The sequence below is a fragment of the Dipodomys ordii genome, unplaced genomic scaffold (assembly GCF_000151885.1).
Source record: "Dipodomys ordii isolate 6190 unplaced genomic scaffold, Dord_2.0 Scaffold195, whole genome shotgun sequence".
Lineage (NCBI taxonomy): Eukaryota > Metazoa > Chordata > Mammalia > Rodentia > Heteromyidae > Dipodomys > Dipodomys ordii.
Window position 1 is genome coordinate 2,898,271 of NW_012267411.1, and position 26,863 is coordinate 2,925,133.

The following is a 26,863-nucleotide window of genomic DNA, read 5'->3' on the forward strand; positions in this document are numbered from 1 at the left end:
AAATGCTCAGCTCCTTTAAAACTCATTTATTATAGGGCAACTATGGTTCTTGTGTGCCACAGGCACAAAGGGAACTAATAATTATTCGTAGCTTGTGTCCACGGGCCTTTATTGGATGTTCACCAAAAATATCTAGGGCAGAATGGGAGAAAGCCTCTCTCAAAAGTACAGGTCTGGAACAAGAAGAACAATCACATTCCTTTATAAAATGAGTATTCAACAGTGTTAGAATTTAAGAAATAAACAATCTTGACTTAAACTATTGAACTAAAGGCAAAAATCTTGCTATCATTCATTCCTCACTCACTGCAGGAGGAAGCCCTAGGGAAACTTTGGAGCTGAAAGTGATGTTTGAATAACAAATCCCAAACCTTACTCAATCCTGACTATATTGATTTAATTCCTCACACTAATAATCTAGAAGAACCATTTTCAGCCACAAATATTACTTAGTCAGATATTTACTCTTCTATACATGATGCATATAGAATTCAATAAAAACTTATAGACATAGGGTTTTTATATTAGATTATGTTTTAGCTATGTATCCCAGGCTAGCCTTGAACTCCAGATCCTTTTTGGCTCATCTTCCCCAGTGCTGGTATTATAGTTATGTGCCCTCACAACAGATGAAACACACAATTTCTATAAAGAAAAAAGAAATCACTAGAAAATCTGTGGCCTTCAAAACTGCTAGAGACTTTATATGTTTATCAAAATGGATAGGGTGGGCAAATGTAGTCATAATATTCAATGCACATATGTGAAAGTAGAATGAGGTAAATTGAGGGGATCGGTAGGGGTGGGATTGATGGGGAAGATTGATCAAGATCTCCTGCACTCATAAACCCAAGTCTTACTGACTGAATTGTACAACTACATAAAGACAATAAGAAATACAATTTTTAAAATGGATAGAATTGTACACTGACTAGAGTGAATTTACATTATTCCTCAATAAACCTAGATTTTATTTATTTTTTGTTTGTCTGTTTATGCAATACCAAAGTATTGAACCAAGGGCCTCATGCATGGTAGGCCAACATTCTACCAGTATGTCACATTCCAATTCTAAACCTTGATTTTAAAAGAAAGTTGTATTAAGGTTCTCCACCAAAACAGAATAGGATGCATAGAGATGTAAGTAGAGACTAAGGAGAATTGGCTCTCACAATCATAAAAGCTGTGAGGTCCCATGGTATGCTGTTAAAACCTGGAGACCAGTCAGAGTCTAAAGACCTGAGAATCAGCAGAGCCAAAGGTGCAACTCTTAGTCTAGAACAGAACGCCTGAGACCCAGGGCAATGGTGTAGGTATTAGGGTCTCAGTCCTTGAGAACATTGTTTTGTGATGCCCAGGAGCATGGAAACATGGATGTTCCATCCACAGAAAAAAGAAAACATTTGCTTTCTCTGCCTTTTTTGTTCTATCCAGTCCGTTAATAGATTGGATGATAGCAACCCACATTGGTTATGGTGAATCTTCAACTCCATATACTGATTCAAATGCTAATTGCTTCTATAAATACTGTCATCCACACATCCTGGAATAGCATTTTAGTGGCTGGGTACTCATTAACCCAGGTGAAGTAAAGTTGAGAAAAATATGCAATAAACAGAAACGAAGTACCCCTGATCCACAGTGAGCCATACATATGCACAGTGAATGTATCAGTTCATCCTGTGGCAGAATCTTGCAAGAAAGTCTCTTAGAGCAGCTCAGGGGGAAATATCCATGGTATTTATTCATGTCATTCTGTGGATACAAGGGAAGGAAAGGTGTCTGCCTGTCTTTGTACAGTATCGTTTCCCACTGAAATAACTTTTGCATCCCAAGGAATTAACCCCCATGGGAAGTTTCCCTCTCACTTCTGGTTTATCCCCTTATATAGTTGCTTAGGATGCCAGATCCTCTTTCTTATGGTTTGATATTTCATCCAATTGTGCAAGATGTCAGAAGAACAGCTCTTCGGTTGATAATGCTGTGGAACAAGCTAGCTTTGTGGTGATTTCAAAAGGTGAAAACCCAGCACTCTCCTGTACATTTGATTTGGGGACTTGAGGTGGAACTAGGCAGGTTCAAATAGAGTCTAAAGGTATAGGTAGGCATATAAGAATAAGCCCCATGGTGGCCATTTTATTCATTTGATGAACAAATAGCCTACTAAAGTTGGGTGCAGGTGGTATAGTATGAAAAAGAGTGATTTCAGGTGAGAAAGCCTAACTATGAACTGGAGTCAATAAGCAAGGCTGTTGAAGATTTCTGTGTTTTCTAAATGTTATTCAGTGGAAAACAACTGGCTTAATTAGCATTGCAGATCATAACACTATCATCATTATGCATAATCTATTATTTCAATTAATTAAATTTGAAGTTTTATTGAAATATAACTGGCATGCAATTAACTGCACATAATAAGCAAAGTGTAGAATTTTGATATATGCATGAATCCATCTCAACAATTAATTGATATACCCATTATATATGTTTCGTAGGGCTGCTGTAATAAGGTACCACAAGTTAGGTGATTTGGAAAAACAGAAATGTATTCTCCAAGAGGGTTGTTTGAAGGCTAGAAGCCTTGTTCAGCAATGTTGATTCCTGAGGGCTCTGATTGGGAATCTTCTCTATACCCAAGCTCAACCTTCTTGTGAGGGACTGCAATCCTTCACATTCCCTGGATTGTAAATATATCCTTCCTGTTCCAACATTTATCTTTATTTGATGTTATCTTTTGGATATGAACATCCCCAGCTCCCACCAGGCTCATGTGTTAAATGCTTGGTTCCTGGTTGTGGCACTATTTTGGGAAGCGGTGGGCTCTAGCTGGAGGATGTAGGTCCCTGGTGTATGACTTCGAAAGTTATATCTTCTTCCATTTTTGCTCTTTGCTTCCATTCTGCTGTGAGGTGAAGAATCTCCTTTGCAGCAAGTTCCATCTTTATGATGTTCTATCCTACTACATGGAACCAAACAGCCATGAATGAAAACATCTGAAATTATGAGACAAAGTCAGTTGTTATGTGGTTCTCTCAGGTATTTTGGTCACATCAAAACAAAGAAATCAATACACTTGGCATTGTGTCTCTGCATTTTCATGTGATCTCTTCTTATAAAGATACCACCAATATTGGAACAGTGTTTACAGTAATGATGTAATCTTAATTTAAATTTGCAAATACTCCCATTTCCTATCATATCCACCATTCCTTTAGATATCCTCACCCTTAAAATAATTTTTTTAATATATAATACTTTCTTTCTGATCTGTTTGGCCTGTTAACCAACATTCACTTTAATTATGGGCTAGTTTACATTCTTTTAGTATTTTCTAAAACTGAAAGTGTACAGTGTAAGCAGCTATCCCTTAGTATTTGTGAGGGATTGGTTACAGGGTCTTTCTAATAGATACCCAAATCAGAAAATGTTCAAGTCACTTATATAAAAGAATTTACATACACCTTTTTGCATATTTTCAATCACTTCTCTTACCAAATGTAAATGCAGTATAGGAGTTGCAATTTTGTACTGATTAGAGAATAATACAGGAAAAATCTAGACACATTCAGTACATAGTTCTTTCTTTCTCTTCCTTCTTTCCCTCTTCCTCTTTTCTCTCTCTCCTTCCTTCCAATCTTTTCTTTTCTTTCTTTCCTTTTGTGTGGCTGGAACCAGGGCATGTACTCTACTACTGAGCTATACCTTGAACCCCTGAAAATATTTTTGATCCATGATTGGTTGAATCCAGCGTTATAATCCACAGATCTAGAATAATAATTCTACTGGTTTTTGGAATGGGGTAAGGGACAAAGGAGCCTTTCACTTAGCATAAATATTTATGATACTCATGCTGATACATAGATTCACTCCTTTTTATTGAACTGTATGATTATATGAATATACTATAATTTGTCTACCCATTTATTTGTTGGTGGTATTTGGTTTGTTTCTACTTTGGGACTTCCAATTAAACTACCACAGACAGTAGTGTTTACATCTACATGAACAGTTTTATTTTTCCTAGACACCTGTGAGGGGAATGGCTGAGTCATATGATAGTTGTCTGCTTAGTTTTAAGAAACTGTCACAATGTTTTCCAAAAGTAGTTTTATCATTGTTCATCTTTTTTTCTTCTTTTTTAGACACTGTCTCACACACAGCCCATGGTGGTCTGGAACTATATTTTACATGCTATTCTTAAACTGATGTTCCTCCTCCCTTCAGCCTCAGAGTGCTGGGATTACAGAGGTGTTCAGTATGGGTGGCTGATTCTGCATTCTTACCCACAATGTATTCAAGTTCTTGTTATCTTACAATATTCCATAGGAAGTCAGTTTTTCCAATTTTAAGCCTTTTATTAGATATATAGTGCTGTCTTGTTATTTTAGTATACAATTTCCTAATAATTAAGATATTGACTATCTTTCTTGTGTTTGCTGTGAATATATTTTTCTTTATGAAATACTTGAATCTTTAGTATATTTTAGCCAATTTCCATTATACTATTCCTCCTCAAAAAATTGCATTGAATCTACTTAACAAGTTAGAGGAATCAAACCTATTTAACAAATCTTTTATTTCACAAACAGGGCTAACATGGTATGCATATCTATTTTTAAAACAATTTTTAATTTCTTTCAGCAATAAGTTGTAGTTTTCAGGTCTCTTGCAGGTCTCTCTCATCTTTTGTCAATTTTATTCTTAATTATTTTATGATTATGATGCTATTAAAACTGTACTGGTAGTTTAAGTTTCAATCCCACTTGTTTGTTGTTAGTATGTAGAGTGTTGATTTTCTATATCTTGAGTCTTGCAGAGTTCACTTACTATTCCAGTAGCCTTTCTTTTTTCAAATAATTTATCAGTTTTTTTCTACATAAACAATTCTCTTTTCCACTAGAAAGTTGTTAAACAGCTTTTTTTTCTAATCGGTGTGGATTTAATGCTTTTTCCTCCCTTCTTTCCTTTTGCTTTACTGTTGGCAATAAAACCTATATTTGGCAGACACCATGCATATCATCTTTTACTCTTAGGAAAATGGATTACTTATTAGATAAGAAGGCTCACAAGGAATGATTCAAAGTTTCTTCCAAGAAGGCTTCACAGTTAAGAAGTAATTGAGTCAATGGTCCCAGATCCAGATTTGCAGGACTTCAAGCCCTTTTTTAAAAAGTGCTTATATTCTCTCTCTCTCTCTTCCTCCCTCTCTCTCTCATATATAATACACATATATGTATATATGCATATATTTACATTTGCTCATATTTTAGCCTCTGGCTTCTAGTGGGTGGTCCACGAATGCTTAATGGTAGCACTATTTTTAGTTCCATTGCCCTCAACCAGCACACTACAAACTAAGTAACACTAGAAGCTCTCTTAGGAGTGGCAGGCAATTCTCCATCTGGTTTCAAGCTTACAAAGTCCTTCCAAGTTTGGTCAACCCCATGACGACCTCTTTGCAGTCACACCCCACTTCCGGTCAGGGGAGACCCTCATTTTGGGGGAATACTGGTTTTCCACGGGTGCCAGCGAGCACAGCCTTCCTTCCTTTTCCAATCTGGGCTCTCCTGGAGGGGAAAAACTGCAGGCACAGACTCGTGGGTCATCAGGAGCCACCCCTTCTCAGTTCGCTCATCCTACCTGGGCCGCTCAGGCTTTGGGGGGAAAACCCTGCACCCCAACTCTGCTACTCAACAGCGCTGAGCCCCAAATCCCTCACCAAACAGCAGGCTCCGCCCAGCCGCCCAGAACGCCGGAGACCAACGAGACAGCGGCGGGCTTTGGCGTGGAAGATAGAGCGGCCCCGCCCCGCCTGCGCGCTGACGTCACGCCGCCGCCCGCCGGCGTCGGCCCCTCTCGCGTCACGACGGTCCGCTTTCCGGCGGGAGCGCCGGGGCGGGCTGCTGGTGCTGGAGGCTCTCCGTGGTGCCGCGGGTTTGGCGAGTTGCGGACCGCAAGGCCCTCCGCGCGGGTCCCCGCCGAGATGCCTCCCCTGGAGCACGTGGTGCTGTGTCGCGAGGCTCAGGTGTCCACCTTGCAGTCCCTGTTCGGAGAGGTATGGCGGTCCCAGTGTCTTTTCCACATCTCGGCCGGGTGATCGTTTTGCCCGGCCTCGCGGCCACCAGGTTCCAGTTCTGGAGTTGTGATATGTGGACGCGGTGTGTGTGTGGGGGGGGGGAGATAGACAGTTTGACACGCTGTGTGTGTCCCCCACATTAGTAACTTCTCTCCGTCCGTGTTGTGGAGGCTGCCGAGGACGGCCTGCCCCACACCCCTGCAAGGCGCGGTCAGCCCGGAGCTGCTCCAGGTGCTTGGGTCCGCTGTCCCATCTGACCAGGATTCGGGGGGACCGGTGGGTGAGCAGCGGGCTCTTCAGAGAGGCAGCTAGCGAAAAAGAGAGACGTGACCCTCCGAGGCCACCGAGGACCGAAGTGATGCTTCAAGGCTTAAACACCAGCCAATTTTTCCAGAATTATGAAAGCCCCGAAAGCATATGATGCCGGATTCTCCTCTTGACTAGCTGATCAAAACGATGCTTGGGAAGAGAGGTTATGTTCTCTGGATGAGCACAGTTAGGGAGCAGCCAGTCCTTTCTATAAGCAGGAGGTGGCACTTACCCAAGAGTTCATTTCTCTCTTATTCTGTAATGTCATTTGCTTCAGACTCATTAATTAGAGTTAATTAGGTTCGAATATTACTTGTGAGGTGAGCAAATAAGAGCAACCAACTTCCGGTTTGCTTTTTTTTTTTAATGTATTTTCCTCTCACTAGAAGTTGCATTTCCAGATCACTTCATATATAGGCAAATCAGGATAAGTGATTTTGTGTTGCTAGTAAAACTTAAAGAGTTTTGACCTTTGCTCCTACTGAAAGTTACATTTAACAAAACAAGTTTTCTGCAAGGTGATGTGTGTGTGTGTGAAATAGAGCAAACAAAAAACCTGGTTCATACATCTAAAAAGATTCACTTATTCAACAAGTAATTATATACTGAGCCCATTTTCTGTGTCAGGCTAGATCCTAGCCTATTAACATTGTTAGAGTGATTTATAAAGGTGAAAAATTAGATAATACTGAAGGAGTTCATTATAATTTTAGATAATAGTAGAAGATGGTAGATTAGTTTCCAAACAATGAATGTGCACAAGTGTGTAGGATTCCAGTAACGGAGAGATTTAGTGTAGCTTTAAAAAACTCTTCAAGAGAATAGTCTTAACATGGATAGCAGGAATACTCACCATCATGCATTTAATTATTGAAACATTTAATTCTTGAAACAATATTTGAGCCAGTTTATAAGACTGTTTACATATAGGTTTAAGGATTCATGTACTAAAATATCCGTTTAATAGATTTTTAAGTATAGTTTTAGCAGGTGACCTGCTTTTGCCATAGGAATTTCCATTTAGAAAGCCTTGTCTTGTAAAAGAATAGTTAATGTAGAGACTTGAACCTGCTAAATGTATGTGAGTAATATTGCTGTGGTAAATGATAATCATAAAAGACTCAACTTTCTTTAAATGTCATGGCATCCATTTTTCTTGTATTTCTTATTTTTCTATTTGTTTATTTTTTGTGCCAGTACTGGGGCTTGATCTCAGGGTCTGAGTGCTGTCCCCGAGCTCTTTTGCTCAAGGGTAGCAATCCAACACTTGAGCCACAGCTCCAGTTCTGGCTTTTTTGGTAGATAATTGGAGATGAGAGTCTCACAAATTTTCCTGCCCTGGTTAACTTCAAACCTTCCTCAGGTCTTAGCCTCTTGAGTAGCTAGGATTACAGATGTAAGCCAATGGTGCCTGGCTTTTGTATTTATTTTTTTAAAATGTATGTCTTTCTCAGTAGGCTATAAACTCCATTAGAGTAAAGTTATCTTTTACTGATATTTGTGTGTTAAGTTCTCAGCATTTGAGTGTCTCTTAAGTATTCATTGATTAACTGAAATATTTGTAGTACTGAGTAGACAATTTTTGTTTTTCTGTAGGCTGCTGACTTAATGTGCTGCAAAAGCATCTTGGTAATACGTATTTTAACTTTTTTTTCCCCAGTATTAGAGATCAAACCTATGACACTGATTGTGCATGGCAAACGCTGTACTACTGATCCAATATGTGAATGTAAATATATGTTATGTAGATTTTAGCCAATGTTTGAATTGTTAAAACACATACATTTATGCTGGAGTCAACAAGTACATATAATTGAAAAGTATTTTTAAAGTTTTTCTAAAAACGAGGCCTCGTAAGGTCTTAACCCTATGATTATACAGGTTTAGTTCAAATGTTAAAATGTACATTGAAGTTGTAGCCTGCAAAAGGATTGCATTATTTTTAAACATTTAGCTAAAAATGGAATACACATGAAATTATACTGAAAATTTCTTTAAAAATTCATAGAAAGTTGAAGATGCAGCTTGTATATGTAAACCTGTGCAATAATAAAAATTAAAAAATATATAGCAAATAATAAAATATGCCCAATATAATTTTACAGAATCATTCCATTTAAGAAAGAATATTTGCTACTTTCATTTGAATTTAAATGATGTGCTATGATGAATAAGAAAAAATTCCTTGGAGGTTGGTAATTTCTTTTGTTTTTCTATTTTGTATATGCAGACTGATAACTGTCTTTTTTTCTCTAGAGACATCATTTCAGCTTCCCATCTATTTTTATTTATGGACATACTGCCAGTGGAAAAACTTATGTAACACAAACTTTGTTGAAAACTTTAGAGGTAAGAATAATCTTAAGCTTGATATTAACTGATTTTTGTTCATGACTGCTAAAAATGGAAGGGATCTCGAGATTAGTTTGTTTGCTTTTTATAGAAGCAATATCTCCTTAAAACATTTCTGATCAAGTTTTGATATCTTCAGCCATTAACTATTAATTTGATAAATCCTTGATGTTAAAGTTCATTTTCCATTTAAAAAGTTGATACAGATAATAAACTGAACACATCGCCTTTACCTTGTTCTTTGAGTATTTCCTATCTGTATGAATGACCTCATTATTCAGTTACTCAAATTTGATCCTTCTTAAATCTTTTTTTTTCATCCAGTAAAACAAACCAGTAAACACATTCTATCTATCTCTACCCTTAAAGTCATGACAATCTGCCTTTGACCATAGCCGTTGCTGCTTTCTCTTATATATACCACTGTTTTCCAAATATTTCTATAAATCTCCTAATAGCAATCTATCTATTCTTATTATTGCAACTAATCCATGAAAATCTTAAGATCTTTAGGATAGTGGTCAGTGATTTGCTGATACAGCAGGCCTTTTGTGAGCTGAATTCAGTTAATCTTTCATAATATAAGAGTTTAGAGTTTGGTCTGTGGAATATGGCAGACTTGTGTTCTTCCGTATTTACTTAGTGCCTTTCCCATCTACAAACTGGGAAAATAATGAGAACCTTTAGGATAATTATGAGAATTAAATATTAATATGTGAAAAATGTTTACTGCAGTACCTGGTATGTAATATTCAGCAAAGGTCATCTGTTATCGAGTGTTGTTATAACCTCTTTCATATACTAAGCCATGGATGGGCTATATCTATCTGAATGAATATGGCTCTCTTCCACAGCAACTGTCTATACACAAACAATGGTCAGCCAGTGAACTTTGTTTTGCTAAACCCAATCCTGTTCTGCCTCTGAGGATTCATGTTTAATATGGCATACTGAATAATTTATAGTTCCTGTTCTCTTTCAAATCTTGTTACATGCTGCTTTCTCAGTTTGACATTGCTATTCTATATCCACTTGCTCTACTTAAGTTATTTTATTGTATAACAAATGCTTGTTTATTTATTTATTTTATTTTTACCAGATTTCATTTACTTGTTCTCTGAGAAGTGTTTCCTGACTTACGTTAGATGCCCTCTGTTTTGCACCTTCAGCTGTGACTTTGTGTTGGGCTCACCTTTTAGAAGGGTTTCCTGAGGTCATCCCCAGCACCAAGCACAGTGTTTGTTTAAAGCTTGCCAGTTCATTTTAAAAACACAGGTGCTTGCTTATTGATGTATGGAAATACTCTAGCTACCACAAAGGAGGGAAACCATGTAACCTGTGTTTCTCTGAGTCTGGCTTACTTCATTTAATATAATTTTTTCCAAGTCTTTCTGTTTTCTTATGAATGGTATCATTCTTTTTGATGGATGAATAGAATTCTGCTGTGTATATATACCACACTTTCTTGGTCCATTTGTCCATTGAGGAGTATCTCAGCTGATTCCATGTCTTGACTGATTCCATATCTTCGCTATTACAAATAATGCTGCAATAATCATGGTTGTCCAGCCTTGTTTGTGTTCTGTTGGATAAATTCCCAGGAGTAGAACTGCTAGGTCATGGGGTAATTCTATATTTAGTTTTTGGGGATCCTCCATGCCACTTTCCAGAGTGGTTGAACAAGCTTACATTTTCACCAGTGTGTAATAGATTTCCCTTCTGGGCACATCCTAGCTAGCATTTGTTACTCTTTTGATAATGGCCATTCTAACTAGGGTTATGTGGAATCTCAATATATGGGTGGTATGTAAGCAGTTACAAATGAATTAACTGAGGTGTAATAGACTATGGAGAGCTCATATTATGTAATTCTTTAGAAAGACTTAGTCAAAGCCCAACAAAATAAGAACCAGGAAATGGGTCCTTGCAAGAGGGGAGGTGGGATTAAGGGGAGATTTGTAGAAAGATGAAGAACTGAGAAAAATAAGGGAAAGGGATAGGTCAAAAGGGGGGTGAGAATGTTGAATGGATGACTTAGATCAAGATTCATTGTATGCAAAAACTGCTTTGTTAAACAGCAAAAAAATTCAATGACAAAAAAATTCAGTATATAACCTAAAAATTAAGTGAGGGAAGGGGTAGGTAGGAAGGGTTGTTGAAAGTGATATTGACCAAGAGGCCCTATATTCATAAATTGCTTGCTGAATGGCAACTCCTTTGTACAACTACTTAAAGATATCAAAAATATTTTTTAACATAGGCTGGGAAGGTGGCTCAGTGGTAGAGCGTTTGCCTTGCATGCTTGAGGTCCTGGGTTCGATTCCTCAGCGTCACATCAGTAGAATTTTAAAAAGCCGGAAGTGGCACTGTGGCTCAAGTGGTAGAATGCTAGCCTTGAGCCGAAGAGCTGAGGGACAGTGCCCAGGCTCAGAATTCAGGCCCCACGACCGGACCCCCCCCCCCCCCCCCAAAAAAAATACAGGTGCTCAGGATTCCATACTTGACTTCAGAATTTGAATGTCTTAAGATTTTGGCCCAGGCATTGCTACGTAATAAGTGTAATATATGATTAACACTACTTTTGCTATAGATACACAAATAGGCACTTAGAATATCTGTTATTGAAGGATAAGACAAGCAGTTATTGAAGTAATCAAGACACTTAGAGAGACATCATGGAAAGGAGTAAAAGGGTTTAGCAAATACTGATAAAAATGTTCAAGTAATTATAATATACCTTTTACATTGGTACTCAGAAAAAGGAAAGCTTTGTTATTGGGTTTAGAATGTCACTAAAAACAGCTGCAGGTTTCATTATTTGTACCAGATGCCACAAGTTATGAATGATCAGAACTGCTTTTGTGGTTCAATTTTTAGAACACACTATATTTATTTTGTTTCCTTGTGTTTGTGGATTTTTTTTTCATGTTTGTTTTGTTAGTTGTGGGGCCTGAACTGAGGGCCTAGGTGCTGTCCCTCAGCTTTTGTTCTCAAGGCTAGCGCTCTACCACTTTGAGCCACAGCTCCACTTCTGGTTTTCTGATGGTTAATTGGAGATAAGAATCAACTCATTACCTTGTTGATGTAACTGTAACCCCTCTGTACAGTATTTTTACAATAAAAAAATGTTTTTAAAAAAAAGAATCACATGAGATAGCTCAAGGCCATCTCCTCACAAATAATCTCTGGCTTCTTGAACCGTTGAGCCACCTGGTGGACTTGGTGGTGGTATGCACTGATTTGCTTTTCCTGTTTTCTTTTGAGCGAAGACATGTGTTTGGATATAGGAATAGGAGCAAGTGCTGCATTTAACATCTGTGACTACTTCCAAGAAAAATGCTATATGCATTAGATTTTAATTTGCTGTTCATATGTAAAGACCATCTGGAAATTCAATTATAGTTTAAACTTTTAATCTCTTGTACCTACCAATTAAAAAATTTTAAAAAGTATTGGAATCTGTGAATAAACAAGCTGGTTATAGCTTCAGTCAATTCAATGGAACCACAGCGAGTGAGTACTAGACATAGGATTCATTTTATGTTATTGTGATCCTAAAGTGTAATGGCAAGCAGTATTTTGTCTACTGCTACAGATATACATTAGCCACTGAGAATTTTACAATGACAACAATAAAAGCCACTAAAATTTGAAGAGAAAAAAAAAGGGAGTAGTCTCATGGATTTTCCTGCCTGGCTTGGCTTTGATCTGTAATCCCCAGGTCCCAGCCTCATGAGTTGCTAGGATTACAGATGAGAGACACCAGGACCCGGGTTCATTTTGATAGTTTCAAAATTAAAAACTCATCTTAAAATTCTCATAGAAGGATTATTATTGTTTCTAACTTTTAAAGTTCTCCTGTGTCCAAGAACCATTTGTCATGAAATATATCAACACAGAATTTTATAAGACATTTGACTAAGAATTTTAGCATTCAAATGGACCTGAGTTTCTTAATTAGAGTTCTTAAGAGAATACAAGTTTACTTTGAATCTCTATGGAAACAAATGACAAAGTCAAAGAAATGATTGAAGTGAATTTAATGAGAGACTATTTTAAAAGTTGAAACTTGAGGGAATAGAAAAGGGATAGTGACTCATTAAGGCCTTTATTCTCTCTAGGCCTGAAGGGACCTTGGATAGTAGCTGTTTCCAGAACCCAGAAAGAAATATAGTATTAGAAGAGGGAGTGTCCAGTTGAAATTTGTGTAGCCTTTGGTAAAAGAATAGCCACTGTCAAACTGGTCTACAGTGGTGCTGGTAGGGAATCAAAAGAAAAAATATCATGTTTTTCTTCCTACAACTCTCCTTTTTCTACTATTTCTTTCTTTTTCTCCAACCACAGTCAGATAATGATAGTCTGGTGGTGACATCTGGAACACAGGATGGTTGGAGAATGGTATAGATTTAGAAAGGCAAATGAAGACTACCCAGTACAACCCTAGTGTGTATGTTTTTTATTGACGCTTTTTGTTTTTGGATTTCAGCTTCCACATGTCTTTGTGAATTGTGTTGAATGCGTTACCTTGAGGCTACTTTTGGAACAAATTTTGAACAAATTGAGTTACCTTAATGCTTCAGAAGGATGTTCTACTGAAATAATCTGTGAAACCTTTAATGACTTTGTTCGATTATTTAAACAAATAACCACAGTTGAAAGTCTCAAGACCCAAACTGTATATATTGTAAGTAATTCAACTTGATAATATTATCTTTTGTTTGAACATTGATTGTATGTTTGATTAATTCTTGTATATTTGTTTTTGAGACTTGTTTTTATACACTGTTCTGTGGAAAGTGCTTTGGAATACAAAAATCTAATCAAACTATTTCTTATTTGTAAAGGAAGCTATTTTTAATAGAAAAATTATAACATATTCACATAAGACTCTATATAGAAAATGTAAGTGAGAACTATGAGATTCATAGTCTGAGGTACATCTAGTACAGCTTTATGAGGTGATAATATTTGAGGTAGACCTGAAAGAGCAAATAAGATAACATATGAGGAAACTGAAGAGTGATTATTTAAGATGGAGCAGGATTATTTAACCAAAGGCATATTGCTGGGAATAAATTTAGAGAGTAACAAATAGTCTAGTTTTAATGTTTTACAAAATATGAAGGGAGAAAATGAAGACTAGGGATAAGTTGGGGCCAGATCATGGAAAGTCTTGAAAATATACAAAACACTTCATTTCATTTTCTAGACAGTGAAAAGAGATAGTGAGGTTTTCTGAGCAACAAGTATCCCTTAGGAAGAATGAAGGCATTTATCTTTTAAGATTTACAGCATATTAAGTAGATGATTTGGAAGGAGATGAAAGAAGTAAGTGCTGGTGAAATGATTTTGAGACTGTTGTGATTGTTTATGAGAGGAAAATCTGGGCGTCTGCTAGCGTTGGTCCAGAAGATACAAGAAATAAATGGAAGAGACGGCAAATGGATAAGTTTGTGGGAAAAGATTAATTGCTTGGTTTTCGATGGGCTAAGTTTGTGAAAATGGATAGCATTTAACCTGTCTTTTTAGAAATGTACGTAGTATTTCAAAAGTTAAATCAGAAGCTATAATTTTTCTTTATATGGAAAGTTCAAGTTTGAATTTGTACTATATTATATACATATTTTGTAAAGGACTTTGTAATTATTTTGGTGTTGCATCTTTTTTCTTTTTCTTAAGGTTCTAGATAAAGCAGAATATCTAAGAGATATGGAAGCGAATCTTTTGCCTGGATTTCTTAGGTTGCAAGAATTGGTAAGTATGAGGGTGGTTTTCCCTCAAAATAAATTAATTAGATCTATAAAATATGGACAGATGTATTCGCTTATCAGTAGATTTGTTGCCACAACTTTTCATTTTTGCCATACTGATATATGATATCAATAGTATAAATGTAATTTTCATTTTTCCATTGAATAAAGTTCCATTTTTTTGTAGTAAAAACAACTTCTGATAAAATTTACTTTTCAATTATTTCAGCTTTTTATATCTAATTACAAAGTAACTTCTATTAACCAGAGGCTAGACTGAGCTCTATAATAATTGTAAAATTTTGTGTTCATGTTAATGACATAAAAAATATTAAGAAGTAGAGCTGTGGCTCAAGTGGTAGAATGGCAGCCTGAAGCAAAAAAGCTAAGGGACAGTGCCCAGGCCCTGAGTTTGAGTTTCCTTACATGTTTAAAAAAAGAATATAGATATTCTGGATCATTTTTTTATTTCCTTAATATATAATTTTTATTGTAAAGATACTGTACAGAGGGTTACAGTTACATGAGTAAGATAATGAGTACATTTCCTATGGAGCGTTGTTATCCCCTCCTTTGTTTTTTTCCCTACCATCCCTTCCTTCCCCACCTCCCAACTCCTCTGCCTATGGTCATTCAGTATTATAACTCATTCTATATTTACTATTTTAGTTTGTATTTATAGTTCCATTATCGTGTTACTATTTTTTAAACCTCCAAGTATATTTTTAATTAACTTTATAAAGTACTTTTGCATATGTTTTGTGATCAGATAGAGCACTTTTTTTATCCTATAGAGATATAAATTCAGGATTCCTAGAAATCAGTGATTTTGTAAGATGCAAAAACATTTGAAAGATCTTTGCTATCATAAATAGGCTAGTTTTTCCCCTTGGGTATTATTCATTTGTTGAACCCAGCTATATTTGTTAACCCAAAGAATGCCTTTCTAAGGAATGATAATTGATATATAAGCACAGAAATGAGGAATTAGTAAATAATAGAGCATCATAAAAAACAGGCATTCTACACATCCGGTCTTTTTTATTCCTCCTCTTTATAACTAATACTTCTAGACCAGCACAGCTTAGTATGGCAGAGATAAACTTGCCTGGTCCTGCAATATATTGCCACCTAAGTGGTACAATCAACTGTCTCCAAAATTGAAAAAACAAACAAAAACAAAACAGTGCTATATGTGAGATTGGGTCCTATGAAAACTTTGGGATCCAAGCAGCTCTTGTACTGAGCTTTTATACTCAAAGCTAACACTCTCCCATTTTGAGCCACAGTGCTACTTCTGAGGTAAGAGTCTCATGGATTTTCCTGCCCATGCTGGGCTGGGGACCACAATCCTCAGATCTTACCTCCTAAAGTAGCTAGGATTACACGTGTCCAGCCTTGTGCTTGCTTTGTAAGCCAAAGACATGTCAAAAGAGTATGGAAACTTAATTTTTTTCTGGAGAGTGTGGAAGTGGATACAGGTAAATTCTAGCATGCATAAGATATTTATGGCCAGACTATAAAGGAGTAAAAGGCCCATTGAAATTGTTCTTTTAATGTACTTAAAATTGCATGTTTTTACTTACTGGTTTGTTTTTTTTTAATACTAATACAGTTGTCTGTATTTTAATATATATTCAGCATCAGCTTTACTCAATAATATATAAACTCAATAAAATAATAAATAGTATGTCATGTCTGCTCTTCTTTAACTCCATATTTTCTTTTTATATTTACTGATGAACAAAGCTAAGCTTTGCATTTTTGCTTATTGTTTGAAAGCTTATGATTTTAAAGAAGTTCCTATAAGAGGATTTGTCTCAACTTTTCAAGCAAATGTATTTTTAATTTCTATAAAATACTTGTGTGATCATCCTAGCATTCATGGGTAACTGAAATGTTGATTAATCTACAAGTTTTATGGAAATTCTAAGTAATTATGTATGAAAATGTGCAAGTGGTTGAGCTCCTTGATTAGGTTTTCAAAATACAACTTATTAATATGGAAATAATTTGCTATATATTGGAGCTTTGCTGGATTTACTTGATGAAAAATCTAAATGGAATTATTGCTCTGATTTAAGGTTTTTAAATTCAAGGTTGCTTTTATTTCTCTTTCTTTTATAGACTGATAGAAATGTGACTGTTATCTTTCTCAGTGAAATTATTTGGGAAAAATTTCGTCCAAATACTGGATGCTTTGAGCCATTTGTCTTGTATTTCCCTGATTATAGCATAGGTAAAGTATTCAGTAGTTTTTGTTTTGAAAGTTTGAAAAATTAAGCTGTATTATTGAAATATTTGGATGGGTACTAATCTCAAATAAAATGGTTTAGATTTCTATAGAAACTGAGAGGCTATTTTTGAACATTGAGAGGTTATTCTCATAAAATTACTGATTTTTTTCAATGACCAGCTCTAATATATTTTTATCACTTTTAGTGGATTAATGTGTGTACTATATATAGTGATTATAGCTGTTACACACGTATGAATCAGCCTAGACTGGTAAAGCTTATTAACATTAGATTGAGATCTTTATTATAAACTTGGGCTAAGTACCATTTGGAATGTTTCCTCTGATTTTGTGTATTCTGTTTTTTTAAATGATAACTCACTGTACTAACTGCTAGTTTATTAGGGGTTATATTTAATCTTAAAATTTATAGGTCCTTATCATTTTTGCCTTTGGAAGAACACAGTGATTTCTTGTATTATTGAATAGATTTGCAGATTACTACTGGACAATTATTATGTGAAGATGATACTTCTGATTCAAAGATAACTGTGAAGCATAGATGGTTAGCATACTATGAGTAAAAAGTATCCCATGAGTGATCTTGGACCTTTAAAAACTATCTAAACCAATAAGCTGTAAACACTTATTACCAAACTTAGCACAAATTTTCTGTCTTTCAGAACACCATAACACTTCCTGTTTTAGCTAATTAAACTTATCAAAGTAAATGGAATCATTATTTTCAGGAGCTTTCCAAGTGTGAAAAATCACAAAATAAGGAAAAAGGGGGAAAAAGGAATAAATTAAAGAATTCTGTTAAAAAATTTCTATGACTACTTCCATCACTGTATTTTTTATATCCTATTTTATTTTTAAGTACTGAAAAGTTAGGGTTTAGAAAATTATAAAAAAAGTTGATTTTTTTTTACATTGTCTAAAGTATGATATAATTGAAAAGTGTATTAAAAAGATACAAAGTGGCATAGATACTAAAGGGAGTTTAAAGACAAAATTCAATATTATTATCTTTCTAATGTTAGAGAGTATAGGAAAGTAGAAAATATAGTAAGAACCATATTAAGCCTGATGATTAAATCTTTTTTTTGGTCCAGTTGTGGGGCCTGAACTCTGGGCCTGGACGCTGTCCCTCAGCTCTTCAGCTCAAGGCTAGCGCTCTACCACTTGAGCTACAGCACCACTTCTGGCTTTTTTCTTTTTGCTTATGTGGTGCTGAGGAATCGAACCCAGGGCCTCAGGCATGCAAGGCAAGCCCTCTACCATTGAGCCGCCTTCCCACCCCCTGATGATTAAATCTTAAGACCTTTTACATATCATTTTTTAAACTTAAACACTATAATCAGATAAAAAGCTATTCTAGGAAGCAACATTATTGATAAGCTAAACTATAGAATGATTAATGTCATTCTATTATGCTAATGCAATACACATATCATCTTTAGCAATGTATTGTCTAATGTTAAGAACATGTTTTCTTAGTAGTTAGGAGCCAGATTTGGAAGTCTTTGTGTTTTTATCTTTACTACATACAGACTACTTTCCTTCAGATAGATTATAATATACTTAATTGGGATTTTGATTACTTATTTATCAGTCAGGCTAGGTTAAGTTTTGCTCTGGTAACTATTTGACTTTTTTTTTTTTTGGGTCCAGTTGTGGGGCCTGAACTCTGGGCCTGGGCACTGTCCCTCAGCTCCAGCTCAAGGCTAGCGCTCTACCACTTGAGCCACAGCGCCACTTCCGGCTTTTTTCTTTTTGCTTATGTGGTGCTGAGGAATCGAACCCAGGGCCTCAGGCATGCAAGGCAAGGGCTCTACCACTGAGCCACCTTCCCAGCTCACTATTTGACATTTTTAGTGACGTAGTTTAGTGGCATACAGTTTCTTATCTCATGGCTGGAGTGTGGTTCCATTAGTGTAGGACAAGTACAAGGCCCTTAGTTCACAAAAAATAAATAAGTAAAAATAATTTCCTACCTTTGTGCTGTTGTTCTTCATATTACTTTTACTTCATTCTTTTATGTTGGCTTTAGTGAAATTATAAAGTAAGAAAGAAAATATTTTTATTATGTTTACTTATTATTCTATCCACAAATCATAGTTTTCTAATCTAGTAAATTTTATTATTTCTGGGCCTGAAGTATTTTTTTAAAAACCTTTGTTATAAAGTACTATAAGATAAGATAAAAGTATTATATGCTAGATATTTTTAAGTTAACTATGTCCTGTGAACAGGGAACCTTCAAAAGATACTGTCTCATGATCATCCTCCAGAGTATTCGGCTGACTTTTATGCCGCCTACATTAATATTCTTCTTGGGGTTTTCTACACTGTCTGTCGGGATTTGAAAGAACTTAGACACCTGGTGAGTGAGCTTTCCGCTTACATGTGCCTTTTAATATTTTTTATGTATGTATTCTGCAGATTTGGATATGGCCTTTTGAGGCTAATATGTCATTAAAAAATTCCATGTCTGAATTAGTATATACTTGGACCTGATGAGAAAATTGCATTTATCTTTGGTGTGGTTTTACTTTCCTTAGCCATGTTGCTTTTTCTTTCTCTTTTCTCTAGTGGCAGAAAATGTAGAACTATTAAAATCAAAATGAGTAACAATAACAAGAAGTTATTCAACCTTAAAATTGTTGTACATCTCTGTGTGTGTGTGTGTGTGTTTATGTGTTTGTTTTTGTTTTTATTTTTGGTACCAGTCCTGGGGCTTGAATTCGGGGCCTAGATACTGCCCCTTACCTTCTTTTTCTCAAGGATAGTGCTCTACCACTTGACCCACAGCTCTACTTATGGCTATTTTTGGTAGTTTTATTGGAGATAAGAGTCTTATGGACTTTGCTGCCTGGGCTGGCTTTGAACCATGATCCTCAGATCTCAGCCCCCTGAGTAGCTAAGATTACAGCTTGAGCCACAGATACCAGACTCTGTGTATTTTATTGTATTTATTTTTTGGTAACATGTTCTTCCAAGTTTCCATGTACATAGAAATCTTTGGCCTGTAATCTAGATAGACTTGAGTATAAGGTGCTTCAATTCACATCTTAGAGCTGACTTAGAGCTAGTAGTTGTTGTATGTTAAATGCTCTAAATTTTTTTAAAAAAAGCATCAGAATAGCTGTTTGTATTCCATAAGAAATATGGGAAATGATTGTTTTTTTTGTCTCTTTTAATTGTGGAGGTGTAAAAGGAAGGTGTCAAGAGTATCTTTTCTATTTTCTTTTAAGAAACCTTTTATTGGTAATTAAGATCTTAAAAAAAAAGCCAGTAAGATGGGAAGGCAATTATTTTTAAAGTAACAAATTATCTCTTAGCCTGTTTTCATTGCTATGCACTTTTCCATCCTTTGCTTTGAAGTAAAGGGATCCAGTGTATATTAGACTATGTGTTTGAGTAGAATATGGGAAAGATGGTCATTTAAAATTGTGGTCATATTTAGTATGTTTGTGGAAGTTTGGGATTTCAGGGCTCTTCTGACTTACATGTAGATGTCAAGCATCTTCTCAGCTGAGATGGAACAAACTAGCTCAGGCTAATCGTTTAATAGTCTTCTAGAAGTTAAATGCTGTTGGGATAAGACCACTCATATCTAAGGGGAAATGACAACAGAGGGGACTTACATAAGAAGAAGAAAGGAAAAAGGAAAGGTACCGAGAAGAACCATTACTAGGATTTATATGTGGCTTTGGAATATTTTTATATTTATACATCAGCATGTATTGTATTTCTTTTGATGCCTATGAAATTAATGGATTTACCAGTGTAGAGCAACATACTGTTTTTTAATGTATTATTAGCTCACAGTTCTGTACGTTAGAAATCCAGGCTGTGATTGAAACCCCACAACAAAAAAAAAAGAAAGAAAAAAGAAATCTAGGCTCTGTTTTATTCGGTTCTCTACTTAGGATATCATAAGACTGAAAAATACTGGCTAGAATGAATTCTCTCTTAGTTTGCTAGTTTTTATTTTTGTTTTGTAGTATTAGGGTTTGAACTCAGGGACTTAGACTTCCTTGGTAGGCACTCTAGCACTTGAGCCATGCTTCTAGCCTTGAATGAATTTTTGTTCTGGGGAAAATTCTGCTTCCAGGCTCATTCAGATTGCTTACAGAATTTAATTAGTGTTGGCTGTAGGAAGATCCCACAGCCTTGTTGGCTGTCTTCTGGGAATCTCTTTCAAGGCCTCCTAGAGGAAGGTGCATTCTTTACCACATAGCCATCTCTATCAACAAGACAGAAGTGTCACATAAAATTCTCCTATAATCTCTTTTACGAAAAACAGCAGAGAAACCATTCTGTTTATGAAGAACTTGTGATCAGATTTAGCTCACCTGATAACTTCCCTATTGTAACTTTCCAATAAATTCCATAATGTTTGTGATCTTAATTTTATCAGCAATTCCTTGACTAGTGTTTGATTGAATATCTGAGAGAAGGTGTAAAGAAACCAAGGGACACTCTTGGTCCTAACTTAGAATTGGTGCTAACTTAGAATTCTGACTTATGTATATGTATCAGACTAAATTCTAACAATTTCAAATGCTATAATGAAGATATACTGAAAGTTTCAGTGAAGAAGAAATGGTAAGCTTCTTAATTTGTCTTACTTTGTAACTTACTCAGCATTATTTTTTCTTTTTTTTTTTTTTGGTCAGTTGTAGGGCTTGAACTCTGGGTCTGGGCACTGTCCCTCAGCTCTTCAGCTTAAGGCTAACGCTCTAACACTTGAGCCACAGCACCACTTCTGGTTTTCTGGTGGTTAATTGGAGATAAGAGTCTTGGACTTTCCTGCCTGGGATGGCTTTGAACTATGAACCTCAGATCTCAGCCTCCTGAGTAGCTAGGATTATAGGCCTTAGCCACTGGTGCCTGGCTTATCAGCATTTTTAACTTATTATTTTACCTCTTAAAATGTCAGATTTTTCTTTAAAAGAAGGGAAATATTCTTGAATGAGGCATTGATAAGATTACTAATTTTAAAAAATCCACAAACCATAGATCTGCAATCACAATTTCAAGCAATAGGATCACTATGAACATATGGGCAGATTATACTTTGGTTCTGTTTCCTTAGCTGCCAAATGGACATAATAAAAGTGTAGTTTTCAGGAATAAGGTAGTTACAAGTGACCATTTTGAGTTCATGATGATTATGCTTATGTTACTGTTATTAGCATGGATATTTTCGGCACATTTATTAATTTCTTAATAAAGTTATACCTTTATATTTTTCTCCCTTTTAATGTGTTAAAGAGTTAACTCTTAAAGATAAGGAAGAACACATTTGAATGTAATAAAAGCTGCAAGAAATTTTTTGTATTTGGACAAATATTAACTTATAAAATCCACTTATTACTAAGGATCAGTCTTGTAAGTTTACTTAAATAAAGAAATTGTGTTTGGAAAGTTAATGTAGTCATTATACAATATAGTTTTGTGCATTCACTATCTTTATGTGGAATCACATTAAGATTAATTTTGCTTTTATAATTTATGAAAGTAAAATTAGATAATAGACTCTTAAATTATTTTTATAGCTCTTCATAATTATTTAACGTATTTTAATATTTCAACCAAAAAAGAAAAGCAGTATGTTTTAATTTAGCTGATTATTTACCTGTTAGTTTTAACATTATAATACCTTAGTGTTATGACCAGTGCTTAGATCTGAAAATCTTAATTGACCAACGTGGAAATTTCTTCCTTAACCTCTTTCTCAAATTAATATTAGCACTTAGTGTTATCCCCTGAATTGAGATTATATAATTATCTTTTCTGTAGGTCCCGTTACTGGATTATTTCAGTATAGAATAGGACCAAATTAGTCTTATTTAATGGCATCAGTATTTTTTTTAACCAATTAGCTTAAATTACCTTTTAATAGAATTTGAGTGTAATTTATGGAAAACTACTAAATAGTTATGATAAGTTACAGTTTCTGAGACTTTAAAACACACAATTTTTAGAGAGATAGTTAAAATATAGCTTCCTGGGTTTCATTCTAAGGGATTTTGATTTAATATGCCTGGGTTGATGCCAAGAACTTGAATTTATAACAGTCTCAGATAGTGCTCCCAATCTAAATAGTGTGTCATACTCAACTAGATGATGTTTAATTTGTGATAATGTCCAAATGTTATAAAATACCAGGTAATTCTTTGGACTTGAAGTATTTTATTAAATGCTTTATAATTCTAGGAGATATCATTATTACCTAAAAGTAAAAATAATGTTTTGTTGTTTTATATCCAGAGCCTAATATATTTAGGCCAATTATACAGTTATACACTTGGACTATCATTATTGGTATTTGTGCTGCCTTACTGTAGTAATAAGTTGTAACTACATTTTACTTGAGCAACTGACCTTAAAATCACTTGAATTATAATAAGATTCATGCTTTCTCTTTGTTTTTCTATCTTTATTTATAGGCTGCACTTAATTTTCCTAAATATTGTGAGCCTGTAGTTAAAGGAGAAGGTAATTATGGAAATTAATCATTAATATTTCCTTTGAGAGACTTTTTCTGATGATCTAAGTTGCTGAAGTTTTCTCCTGGGTATGTGTAGCAGGTGAACGTGATACTCGCAAACTGTGGAGAAATATTGAACCTCATTTGAAGAAAGCCATGCAGACTGTTTATCTCAGGGAAATATCAAGGTAATTGTTCTTTATTTGATATATAAATGATTCTCCTTTATACAAGATGCTTAGAATAACAAAGTTTTTTCAAACTTTGGAATATTATGTAGACCTAATATTAAAAAAATTTAAACTGCTTGAACAAGATATCAGAACTTAAGAAGTTTGGGGTCTTAGGCCATGCCATCTGTGGTTCTTGTCTGTAATCCTTGATACTGAGGAGGTTGAGATCGATAGGATAGAGGTTCACAGGCTATGTAGGAAAGTGCTTAAGACTTTACCTCAAAAAGGAAATCAAGTGAAAGCATGACTCAATTAGAGCACCAACCATGATAAGTAAGCTCAGTAACTATGAGACCTTGAATTAAAACTTTGGTCTGGGGGGAAAATAAGTTTGGGGTTTTTGGACTTAATATTCCTAAGTTTTGGATTGAGGATGCTTTATTTCTATCCCATCTTTTTTGTGGTACTGACATTTGAATTTAGAGCCTTATATTCTCCAGGCAGGCACTCTACTACTTGGAGCATTCCATCCTTACTTTTATAGAACACTTAAGATTTGGATTATTATTTCAAGAGGTTATGTTATTGGGCAATTTGAAATAAGGCTTTTAAAAAAAATCTAGAAAACTATAAGAAAATCAGTCTGTTTTGTTTTCATATTTATACCAAATATTTTAATACTATAAAATTTGGTTGTAAATGAAATGTATAAATTATTGTCTCTCATTAGAAGCTTTGCAATTTTTTCTCTTACATTATGCCAAGTAATCTAAAATATGTAAGCCTTAGCTTCCTCTTCTACTAATCCTTACAATATTTAAATAATATACTAAAAATTATTTCTGAATAGTAAAGTCCTCTTATAAATGTTAGGTTAAGACTCCTTTATAAATATAGAACATTTTATAAATAAGAACATTTTTAAAGATTTATTAATCAGCTTTTCTACATTTATGATCAATTTTCTTATTTTTCTCATAATTGCCTTATCCTAGTAATTTATTTCTTTTTTAACTAGCATTAGTTAAAAAAGTTAAATTGTAATTAAGGGTCCAAAAATTAAGTAGTTTCAAAATGAATGGAAATATCACAAGCATTCTATTTTTCTTCTTCCCTTTTCATTAATTGGATGAGTGATTTTAGATATGAGAACAGAAAAGCTTATAATCTTTTCTTTTTTTTTATCGTAAAGGTGATATACAGAGGGGTTACAGTTATATAAGTAAGGTAATGAGTACATTTCTTTTCAAGCAGTGTTAACCTCTCCCTTATTTTCTTCCGCTTTCCCTACCCCCGGCACCTTTCCTCTTCCAAGTTGTAAAGTTCATTTCCAACAGTGTCTAGTGAGTATGGCTGTTGCATTGGTTCACCCTTTGTCCCATTGTTTCTGTGATTCGCCTTCCCTTCCCCAAATCAGATAAACTTACATACAAGATAAAGGGTACAGAAGTCATAAACATTGACCATGGGGAATAAATTCTGTTATTCCTCTTCCCTTTTCATTAAATTAATTTAGATGAGAGATTTTAGTAATGACCGTATAAAAAAGCTTATTATCTTGTCTTTTAAAGGTAGAAAATGTATAATTGTTAAAATTATTGTTAAATAACCATGAAAAGATTTCTGATTTCCCTTAGGATAATTATGACTACCATTAATCCTTGCCTGCATTATAGCTTGGAGTTAAAGATGACTGAAAGTTTGTTTTTCACACAAATGGTGAGGCATATAACTGACCCAGTAGAGCTAGATTCTGTTCAGTTCTCATGCTTACATGACTACTAGTAAAAGAAACGACCATGGGAATAAGGAGTGGGTTGACTAGTAGCAGTGACATACAAAAGGAATCACCTTCAGAAAGAGTCTATTCTTTAGTGAGCAAATCTTAAAAAAAAGTTTTAAGCCCCAAAACATAGACCACTGGCTAGTAGAGAATCAAAAGCATGTTCTGAGAGTATATAAGACCAAAGAAAGAAAGGTAGTTTGGGTAAAGTACTATTTAAAGGGAAACAAAGGAATTGATTTGACAGCCCACACTGGTAATGACAAAGAAAAAAGTGAGCCAGGTATGTGGTGTACTTGAGGGACTGAGGCAGGAAGATAATGCACCTGAGGCCAACTAGACTACATAATGAAATCCTGTGCCAAACTAACAACTATGAAAATAAAAAGGAGTAGAAAAACCAAAAAACAAAATCAGAAGATAAGCCAATCAAAATGATAATGGCACTATAATTTACATATTTTATATATAACATTTATTGAATGCTTACCATATACTAGCCATTGTAATAAACATTAAGATGCCAAGATAGCAAAGAAAGCATAGATGACTTGAAGGAAATGTTGCTACTTTCAGAACAATGAAGTTTCAATACAAATAGCACCATATTACCTCTGTAAGAGCAGAGATGTTGCCTTTCTTGTTCACTACAACATCAATCCAACATTTAAAGAAATATTACTTATTAGGGAAGAAAGCACTTTAGAATTAAATCTATTGAGCCACCCCATAGAATCATAGCATCATTTTAACCTTTCATAGAATCACCTGCCATTACTGAACTAAGTAACTATGAGGCCTTGCAAAATGAAAAGTAGCTAAACTAGAAACAGAAAAAACAAAATGTAAATAAAAAGACACATCACCTCCCGTTTTTCAAACAGTATGTTCCAATGAAAAAATAAATTAGAAAAGAATAGGAGAATGTGAAACAAAAGTTTGTGTGTGTGTGTCTGTGTGTGTCTGTGTGTGTGTGTATCATAGTAACTAGATCATCAGGAGTTTTCCTGAATGGTTTGTGGTATTTGTTAGTGCTTTTTGTTAGCATTACATTTATAATCAGGAGAAACGATTATTAAAAAAATTAACATCTAGGTCTTGCTCTATAAGTTTATTGTTGTAAGATACAATAAATGATGTTGTACAGTTATGTATTATTTTCCTTGGTTTTAAAATTTGTAAATAAATATAAAAAATTTAATGAAGCAAATTGATTTCATCTCCCTTCCCTCTCTCTCCATCCCCCCCCCCCCCCCATTCAGTGTCAGTCGTAGAATTGAACTCAGGGTCTGGGCTCTGTCTCTATGTTTTTGTTTTTTTTTTCTTCTAAAGGCCAACACTCTACCACTTGAGCCACAGTTCCATTTCCAGTTTTTCAGTAGTTAATTCGAGATAAGAGTTTCAGGGGGCCTGCCTGGGCTACCTTCATACAGCTGTCCTCAGATGTCAGCCTCCTGAGGATTAGCGACATGAGTCACTGACACCCAGCTGATTTCATATACTTTTTTTTTCTTTGTCACTGTTATTTTTTTTTAACAGATAATTTTTTTTATTGTAAAGATACTATACAGAGGGTTACAGTTACATGAGTGAGGTAATGAGTACACTTCCTCTTGAACATTGTTAGCCCCTCCATTGTTTTCCCCCTACCATCCCCTCCCTCCCTCCCTTCCCCGAAGTTC

General features: G+C 35.0%; 1 protein-coding gene across 1 annotated transcript in view; it reads left to right on the plus strand.

The window, feature by feature from the left end:
- The first annotated feature begins 5,863 nt into the window (after nt 1-5,863).
- Orc5 (origin recognition complex, subunit 5) overlaps nt 5,864-26,863 on the plus strand; it is a 57,514-nt gene continuing 36,514 nt past the window's right edge. Inside the window, exons 1-8 of the mRNA XM_013034757.1 lie at nt 5,864-6,055; nt 8,642-8,734; nt 13,224-13,421; nt 14,417-14,491; nt 16,615-16,726; nt 18,979-19,109; nt 23,185-23,233; nt 23,323-23,413. Coding sequence (XP_012890211.1) covers nt 5,984-6,055; nt 8,642-8,734; nt 13,224-13,421; nt 14,417-14,491; nt 16,615-16,726; nt 18,979-19,109; nt 23,185-23,233; nt 23,323-23,413 — 821 coding nt within the window. The 5' untranslated portion in view covers nt 5,864-5,983. The remainder of the gene's footprint in view (nt 6,056-8,641; nt 8,735-13,223; nt 13,422-14,416; nt 14,492-16,614; nt 16,727-18,978; nt 19,110-23,184; nt 23,234-23,322; nt 23,414-26,863) is intronic.